The sequence below is a fragment of the Amblyomma americanum genome, chromosome 6, assembly GCF_052857255.1.
Source record: "Amblyomma americanum isolate KBUSLIRL-KWMA chromosome 6, ASM5285725v1, whole genome shotgun sequence".
NCBI lineage: Eukaryota > Metazoa > Arthropoda > Arachnida > Ixodida > Ixodidae > Amblyomma > Amblyomma americanum.
Window position 1 is genome coordinate 53,219,742 of NC_135502.1, and position 9,905 is coordinate 53,229,646.

Here is a 9,905-nt window from a genome sequence, read left to right on the forward strand (position 1 = left end):
TAAAAATAAGGTGGTAGAAAATTGCGGATAAGTAACATGTTCAGGCAAGAAACAGTCGTTACAAGCGAAAGTATGTTGTTTCCTTAGCCTAAATAATCAAGATGTCACGTTGGTCATGAACGGAGGCGCACTTTGAAGCTGCTGAGTGCCAAGAATTACTTCGACATGTTACGCACGGGGCCAGGAAATATGCCGTTGCCAGGACTGCAGCCGAACACCCGATGAAAGTGGCTGAGAACTCTCAGTAGGTCGTTGCACTGAGATTTGGCGTTTGGTGCGCCGCAATGGACATAGCACCACAGAATAAAAAACAGCTTCGTGCCTGTGACGGTCTTTCGATCCCCGACAGGCAGGCTGAAGGCGCTGCCTCTGTGAAGGACGAATTCCTCGTAGAGTGTTCTCATAGACATTGCCCTCAGTCCAAGGCTGAGTGCCTCGGAGGGGCCAGTGTCGTTGCCACCGAGCTCGCAGGACGACTCGGATTCCAGTTTGTAGCAGGTCTCCGCGTCCCCAGCTGGTAAGGCCATGTTCAGCACCCGAGCGAAACCGTCCGCCATCTCACCGCCCAGCGCCCCGAACTTGACAGTGATGGGTGCGTGCTCATGGTAGGTCGGTGGTTCGAATGCCATGGGAAACAGACTGAAACTCCTGCTGTCCATATGCTGTAGGAGGTGCCGAAGCGGTACAAATTCGGCGCTTCCGTGTTCTCCTCCGTGGCGCGGCGCCCTTGCGTGGAGAGTTCCAAGTTGGTGATGATGGAGAGGCCTTCTGTAGGAGCTGCACAGCTCGTTCAGAAGGCTTCTCCTTCCAAATACGCAGGCTGTCAAAGAGTTCTCAACTTTGGAATGTTCTTAAAAATTGCTCAGCACGCCTGAACCACTGCAAGAAAAAATTAGCCTCTGATTTATTTCATTAAACTAAACGTAACATAAGTGTGCTAGAACAATAGGTGGACCCTCTGCATATAGGTTACTTAGATATGACGGTTTTACAAACAATGTATGCTACAGCTGGTGGTACGCAATTTATGCCTTTGCACTTGGCTTCTGCTGCCACGAAATTGTCTCCTTTCCTCTAGGTTGCAGCAGATGTGCTACTGTGCATGGCATGCATGGGAAGTTTTGTCCTTTTCACCTGGCTGCAGCTGCTGGGATACTGGTTTTCTTCCTTCAGGAGAACACACAATGGCTTTTTCACCAGTGACCCACCTAGTGCTAATGCACAAAAAGGAAAGGGGATTTCCCTCTGTCCACTTTGCCACCTGCATTGCACCTGCCAGTCCTGTCCTGTCACCATCTCTTTGCCTTCCCTCTCCAACTTGCGTTTCCCTTGCACTCCAATCCACCTGCAGACAGGATGGCTTTTTCCTAGCCAGGCATCTAGTGCTAGTGCACTAAAGAGCAATCGAAAAAGGAACAATGCCACTCTCTTCACCATGTAGAAGCTTCCAATGACGTGGTAGTATACAATGAGACTTTCCGAAAAAGACAAATCTCTTGTCTTCGTATACTTTATTGCAATACCCGCGCCCTGGCAAGAATTAAGTAGGGTGTACTTGCTGAAATTAATGTGGGTATGGAACCAAAAACCATGGCCATTTTAATCCAAGCATCCGGCATATGCCTCCGAGGACATCAGACTTTGCTTCTAAATTAAGATGGCCGCGGCTGCACATGCACATGTGTACAGAAATGTGCTGTCACCTCTCTCGAATGCTTAATACAGCAAACCCATTTTACATAGTATGGAAGGATGAAGACAGCCTCCATAGAATGGAGGGGCTTCAGTTGGTAATTGGTGGGAATGCAGCAGTTTCACCCAGTGTGTTTATCATACTCCGGCAGCATTTCTGCATGGCCTCCACTGAATGCAAATGTTTTTTCAACCTAACTGGGACAAAATTTGGGACTTAAACTCACTCTCTTCCATTAATTACTCGCTTCGGAAGTTTTTATTTCTGTTCACTCACAAGGCCAAAAGTGAAGCACATCACCTGTATTGTCTTCCTTTGTCATATCCCTCAAAGCAGCATATGTAAAAAATTATAGTCTGCTCAGTTGTACTGGCAGAACTGTCACTGCAACATGCTTCGCACCAATGCAGCCATTTGCTACACGAGCAACACGTGCAAATCGTACATGTACACAGCTCAGCACAGCTCAGCTCAGCCAAGGCACAGAGATACTTGGTTAGCTCATTGCTGGTTTCTCCACCACGCCTTCTTGGAATTTTTTGCCTTGACTGCCTGAGTGGTCATTTTTCCATTACAATACAGTTTGCTCTCCGCACCTCATACCATGAAACTCTCCATTGCCTCCTGGGATGCATTTCATTGTCATCTCATTCATGGCCTGTTTACCTTGTCGCTCTTAAATAAGGTCACACTGCCTGTTTTCAGTGCTTATTTTTTTTTAATCTAGAGGCTATCATATCCGAGCAGTACAGGCATACTGAATCTACTAAAACACACAACAGTGTCATGCCATAAGCCATGCCGCAACAATGGCATGGTACAAATAGCTGTTTTACCCAGCTCCTAACAACTCGGATGTGTATCGTTGGTTTAAAGAAGCATATATGGGGGGAAGGCATAACACAAAAACAACTTCTGAAACTGTCGTACTTTTATGCTCACTCTCTTCACATTACTCTGCGTATTAAGCCTGCGCCATCTTTCTACAGAATCCTACACGCTTAAGTTTAACCTTTTACTTCACCGTCAATGAGCCACATGAATAACATTGCATGCCTTTCATCATGGTCGAACTTATTTTGGTTATACAATCAGCAAACCAAACAATACACAAGGTCCTAATGGCATGACCATTCAATCCTCGCAAACATCTTGAAACACCATCTCAAACCTCCTCATGAGTGTATTTTATAGACACTAGAGGTGACCTAGCCCCTTCATGATAACGCACCGAAACTGGCCCTGTCTCAACCATACCAAACCGCCAACTGCATCATAGTTCTAAGACCCATTTCCTAAACTTCAAATCATCCTAGAATTAAGGTTAAGGAAATGGGAAGAAAGGTGCATAAACATAACATATTTCATCATCTGAGCAGCCTTCTGCTGCAGCACTGAATGCAAGTGGGCTTGCAGGCCCATCTAAGAACTCAAGATACTCTTGGTCATACGAGGTGCATCTCCTGCTACCTAAAACAATTGATAACAACCACTGTCACTGAAGAAGCTAGTGGCTTCGAGGAAGCTATCAATCAATTCTGCATAGCATAAAATAAAAGAAGACAGCTCTGTCCTTAACATATATATAGCTTTGTCATATCCTCCAATCAAGATGACACTAACTCAAGTCTGTACAGGTAATGACCAAAGGTAGAACATCTCGATGCACGCCTACCTTAGTGATGGGATAACTCTCTGTCCTTATTCTGCGTCACCCTTCATTGTCTATTTTACCTCGTGAAATGCAGCCCTACAGTGCTAGTTGTTTTATGTGCATTCGATATGACTGTCCAGGCCTCCAATGAAATCCCTAAATCTTCTCCTTATTGAAGGTTCTTTATACTGTGCAAAGTTTCATCATCAGTATGTGCATGCCAAATGTGTCAGAGGAAACAGAATGTGCTATGTTCCTTCACGCAGAGTACACGCAGTCCACAGAACTAAAAAAATACACAGAATATAGGCGCAATTTTCTTCCCACTTTTCTACCATGCACTTACATTCGATGCTTTACCCCTCCAAGAAAGGCAGACACCCTCCTTGAAATTTTTTGAAGTGTCTGGACCCTTCTGAACTGCCCTGCAGCTTGAATTTTTGTAGTTATGCCTGATGGTTAGTTATGCCTGATGGATAGTTATGCCTGATCACCTTTAAAGCTATTGTAGCACTTCTGGAGCCAGACACACAAAGCTGGTACTGAGAGTTTGGTTTGAAATTGGCTAGCCGTCACATTGCTATATCTACTGAACTGCTTAGATATTGGAGCTATTTAACACAATGCAGCTTGTATTTAAGCAAAAGCCTACCACTGTGGCTTGGTGGTTACGGCACTTATATGCTGGACCCAGGGACGCAGAATCAAATAAGCAGGTTCAGATGGGTTTAGCTCTCATGCAGCTACTACGTGACCAAATGTTATTGTACACTAATTACCTCAATGGTTTTTATGGACAACTGCATTAAATGTCTGACATATATTCATATATTCATTGTATTTTTTCTTCTTAATGCATATGTGTGACCATCAAATCTCATCATTAGAAGAGGGTGTTACACGTCAACCTAAACGAATGAGACATTAGGCTAGGAGGGAGAGAAAAAGCTTCATTACAATGCAGGGTTAAGTGTCTATGATATCCTGTGACACAGTCACCAATGCCAATTGGTGCATCAGGCCTGCCTTGTTGGATAATGGGGAAAATGAATGGCAACGGGTAAGAAGGAAAGGGAATGTTCCAGATTACCATAGAGTTTGGGGCAACTGGGGCATGCAGCGGAGGGTTGGAGATGGTAGGGAAAAGAAGGGTACAGGTTGGGAGTGTATTTAAGTTGATGCACCAAAAAATGCGTAATTGATGGTTGGAGAGAGATATGTCACAAACAGGAAAGTTATGAAGGGATTCTCTGATGCTGTCATAGTAATGATTTATTATGTGTTTGTAATGGAGAATAGTGTTCTATATTGATAGATAATAGAGAGAATCCCATGCACCTGGTTAGTGGGTAAGATGGGTCACCTTGTTGTCTGGGATCCCAGTGTGACCAGGAATCCACCTCAGCATAACTGTGTAAGGCCCAAGTTTGGTGGGAGCCTGTTGCAGGTCATGCGAGTTGTGCAGGAAAGAAACCTGTATATCATATAGCCAGAGATAATGGGAGATGCTCTAAAGAGGTGCTGTGTACTGCTGATTATCAGTACGGTTTTGAGGGTAGCAGTAAGAAGGGGATTATTGCAAGGACCCAGGGTGCATGCTACGATCCGGCTGTCACATGCAATGAAGTAAGCAGCAGCTTCGAATTGACCTCATGAAGCGTATGTGCAGACAATGGTCGAATCAAGGGAATACGTGTGGTAGGTAACGTGAGCAGCATGCCTGCATGCTTTGCAATGTATTTTGGAAGAGACGAAATGCAGAGGTTATCTGGGAGCGGGGAAGTGGGGGTAATTGAAAGATCCAGTGCCCCTGTTTGGTGCTGCAAAGCCTGCCATCTGCCGGTCTTGATGCTGCTCTAGGGAATCTACCCCAGGTAAGAGCACCGTGGAGCATAGGTGCTCAGCGGATACGTGTATGGGAACATTGAGGGGTCTTGTACAATGCACAATCTCAGTCTGGCATCTTTGATGATGGGCTAAAGTAAGGTATTGAACTGTATAGAGAAGTTTTCTAATGCTAACGAGTAGATTAGATGCCCTACTTGACCCCTGTCACGCCTTGCGTGCTTAACAGCAATAAGGCAGACAAGATAATTAAGCTGATGGCACAAACTTTGATGGTGCTAGTAATATTGGCTTGATCAGATGATTCATGGATATGAAGCCAGAGAATCCAGCTGATGTGTCAGGCCTTCTTGATCTACTTCACTCTGTCCACTGAGCCCCGGTAGTGGGTTATTAGTTCTTACTGCAGACAGAAATTGCAGAATCTAGTACTCAGAAAAAGAGCCTATTTCATTACTTCTGTAATACATTTGCCCTTGTAGAAAGACATACTAAATGCATTACACTTTTTCTGAACACTTATGTGATGCACAGGGACTTATGTGGTGGTGACTGTGAGAATTAGATTTAATTAATAAATTTTCACAAGGCAAAAATAAAGGCAAGCTGCATGATATCCAATAAAAAAGGCAATAATTTAACACCATAATCACGGAGCTACTGAGACGGGGTTCTGTAAAAATGAATGGCACCAAGTACACATGTAAAACAATACTGACATTACCAAACACCTGAATCATTTCCTGTAAAAAAGTGGCACCGCAGTGGCTTAGTGGCTATAGTGGATGGCTACTGGCCTGAAAGACGTCGGTTCAGTTCCAACAGCAGCAGTCGCATTTTGATTGGAGAAGGGGAGGTAGAAAAACTTTTATTTAATTAACGGATTAGTAGCTGGTCGCCATCCTTAGTCCAGGACTCCGTTGGATGTTGCTAGCCTGCATGGCCGCTCAATCGCCACAGCTGGTCTTGTGGGTCTGCGGTGAACAGAGCAGCCTACTGAGAGAAGACATTGTGTTGGAGGATGGGTGGTTGGTGCCCCTATAGGATGGGGTATTCCCATAGGCAGTCGAAGAGTGCGGGTGTAGAAATACTGCATGTTGGGCAATATCCAGGATACTGTGTGAGAAAGAAGAGGTGCTGCGGTAGAGGTTTGGAAAAGAGTGCCCCTGAAGCTGGCACCAGGCTATGATGTCCGCTCTGTTGATGGATATGTCTGGGGGGGAAGTGTGCTTCTCTGTTGTCTGCAGTGTAGAAGGATGAGAGTGTACATTAAATGTCCTGCGGGTGGAGGAGGTGAAATGCTAGAGGCCTTGTACAGTGAAGTGTCAGTCCACATTAAAGAACCTCAGGCGGTCGAAATTATCCGAACCTATCCACTATGTTCTGGAACGTTAAACTTCATAAACCAAACATTTTCTGTAAAATAGACAAGGGGAAAAGTGCTTGTTATGAGGTACATGACAGAAGCTAACAGTTGCCGAAACCAGGAAGCATAGGGGATGTCATTTTTTAACTTGAGGTTTTCATCAATGGAAGGTTGATAAAAGCAGAAGGGAGAAATGGTTCCGGCGACTGTTGGCTTCCGTCATGTATGCCATAACAAGCACCTCTTCCCACACCCTTGTCTGTTGAATAGTTTAACAAAGGCCTTGAATTTTGCAGTCTTGATGACAAAGGTAGCATACAAGGGTTCTCGTAAAGCTTCCGCCCTTACTGTTCGATCAGGTTCTTATATTGCACTCGCAGTACTACAGGACATACTACGTCCACCACTATGGATGAGGCTGGCGCTGGTGAACACTCTCAACGTTGAGTTACACTACACATAATTACCCCCAAAATCAGAAGACTGGACAGCTGTTGCCGTAGCTCAGTTGTAGAGCACTGGATGCAAAATTCGGAGGTCGTGGGTTTGGATCCCACCGGCGGCATGTGGTTTTTTTCTTCTGCTTTTATTAATCTCCCAATGATGAAAACCACAAGTTAAAAAAAAAAAGAAGACAGTCCCTGTGCTTTTTGGTTTTGGTGACTGTTGACTTCCGTCATGCATTTTCTGTGAAAGCAGCTTGTACTCTGCAGCGTCAGTAAACATTAATGAACCTCAGGTGGTCATGGCGCAAGGTATCTTCAAACCTCGTAAACCAACCATTTTCTGTAAAAGCAGGTTGCGACAGGCAAATTATCAAATACACGAGGTGGCATGTTTTCCAACACGAGCACTTAAGCTCTGGCCTTTAAGTTGGAAGGAATTGTGAATTTTTACAATTAATCACAATTTTTGTGCTTGTTTGGCAAGCCACGCAGCTGTGAATCACATCATCAGAATCATCTTTTGCCACCTCTTTCACAAGAAAATGCTCAGTTTTGTGTCTTGCATATAGCAGAGGCACACTGCCTTTTTTATATTCAACACCCAGCAAGAAGTGACATTTGCCATTATTTTTCTTATCAATTCAGTTTTCCTTTGGGTGCAGTGGCTGGCAGTCTTTTTTTTTTCTTTTTATAAACTCCCTCTCTCAAGCCAGCACCTGTAGTTAGTACGACGCAAAGAAGTGCATTCCAAAGTTGAAAAGGTGGTGGCAACGCAACGAGCGATAACCTCGAGTTTGATTCTGGCTTGTTAGTAACATTACATGCATAATGTAGATAAAAAAAATGGGAACATCCCAATTAATCTGCATGTTTATGCATTGCGTCCACGATACAACTTGTTGCCCATGGATGAATTAATGTCTCAAACCTGCTCCTTTTACTGGTGTCAATTAGAGCAAATGTCTTGAAAGTTACATTACAGCCAATGACAGTCCAGCTGTCTTGTTTTTTTAAAGGTTTTCAAAACAACGATGCTTACACACAGGTGCGAGCATACGGAGTTAGTAACTACTTTGCTAGGTTTTGTGAGGTTTAACGCCTCAAAGCGACTCAGGCTATGAGGGACACCTGTAACTAAGTTGTGACTGAATAGGTCCAGCCTCCAAAACTTTCAGTGGCAGAATGAAAACAGTGCACTTGTACACAACACAACAGTTTAATGCTGAAAGGTAGCGGACAGGAACTGATGCAACCTCAAAGCAATCACTTAAAAGCTATTGAGATACATCGAGACGTTTACTGAGGAACTGAAACAAACTTTGAATGCTCCGAAGCATCCCAACTCTAAACGTTGGGAGTGTTGTGAAGTGCACTGCTGAGGAAAGCCAAATGTCCCTTCGGGCACTTGTTCGCATAGTGCCCCTTTTCTCCACACTTGTAGCACGTAACCTGATCCAGTGGCCTGAAGCGCTGCCCGCCTCCAGGATTGGCGACTCCGCCGTCTTCGTGATCGCGTCGATGCATACCACCGTAGTGGTTGTGGAACTGCATTCGGGAGTGGTGTTGCTCCTCCTTCAACTCTGCTGGCATTTTGTGGCACGATATTGCCTTGTGCCCTGCCTCGCCACAATAGTGACATACAATGTTAGCCTTCTTTGCTTGCTGTGCTGGATCTTGAACAGGCAGGTCGAACTTCGGATGCATAAATTTGCACTCGGGTCCATCGGGACAAAACCCGCAAAGGTAGTTGATGCACATGACGCGTCGTGTGTGTCGGTGGCGACAATTCGGGCCATGACGGCAAAACCCTCGATCGTACCAGGGGCAATCTTTAATCTTTGCTTCGGGATCTATGTGCAGAAATGGGCACTCCTTGTTGCTGCACGCCTTGAAACGAGAGTAGAAGTAACACTCTGGCATTTTCGTCATGTCGAACTCGTGAAGGAACTCGCACTGGTCGCCTTTCTTGCAAAGGCCTCGAAGCCAGTGTTTGCATACAACTGTTTGGTCACCCTTAACATGCCTAAAGGGGCACGCAGATCCTTTGCTGCAGTTTCCCTGAACATAGAAACAGCACACGGCAGCCCCAGATTTGTCCATACCAGGGAACGGTAGCGGCAGCGCGCCGAGCTGCTGCTCCAGGGCGATCTCCACGTCGAAGACAACATTGCCCACTTTGGCAACTATTTCCTCCATCACAGTCGTAGACAACAGCCGTCAAGGCTAACACTTATACTGCAAACTTTCAGCCTGCGACGTAATGTGCTCGCTTCCGACCACAAATCCGAACGCGTCTCCGAACGACAAGCGTACAAGCCGCCATTAGCTACACTACTGGCTTCCGCTGATTGGCTCTAGAAAGAGTCACGTTTTTTAAACCTGTGGCGGGATAACGTGAGGTTGTCGTGCATCGCGCTGTCTTGTTGCAGAGACTTTCATACTGCCTGACTACCGAAAACATGGCATTAAGAAAGAATGAAGTAAAATGCTATAAAGAGGAGTATCTCAATGATTGACAGATTTATGAAATTTTCACATGCATTGCGGGTACCGGCCGTTTACTTCTCGCTGCTGTCGCATGCTCTTGTGCCGTAGGTGCTCTCCGATCCATGTCTCCGGCTAGTTGTTATACCGTGTGACAGAGCTAAAAATGATAGCTACAAAAGAAAAAGATAACACAGCGACGATAGCGACAACATGTAACATTGACCGACATGCCTAAACGGAATGGTCCACTCTTTAACAGAAGCTTCATTTACAAGAACCTATTGCGTGTTTTCTTCTTTCAAGTGATGCGTTTAGAGATTAGAATAGATGGACCACCATGTAGTATTCACCTACCGCCGCTAAATAATTTACGATTGAATATCTATTCTCGTACTGTTTCGGTTTCATCAACCG

General features: G+C 45.0%; 1 protein-coding gene across 1 annotated transcript; it reads right to left on the reverse strand.

Moving 5' to 3' along the window:
- Positions 1-8,189: 8,189 nt before the first annotated feature.
- On the reverse strand, positions 8,190-9,366 carry LOC144093455 (cleavage and polyadenylation specificity factor subunit 4-like). The gene has a single exon (XM_077626850.1). It carries the CDS (start codon positions 9,198-9,200, stop codon positions 8,349-8,351), a length of 852 nt encoding a protein of 283 aa, XP_077482976.1. The 5' UTR covers positions 9,201-9,366; the 3' UTR covers positions 8,190-8,348.
- Positions 9,367-9,905: the final 539 nt, after the last annotated feature.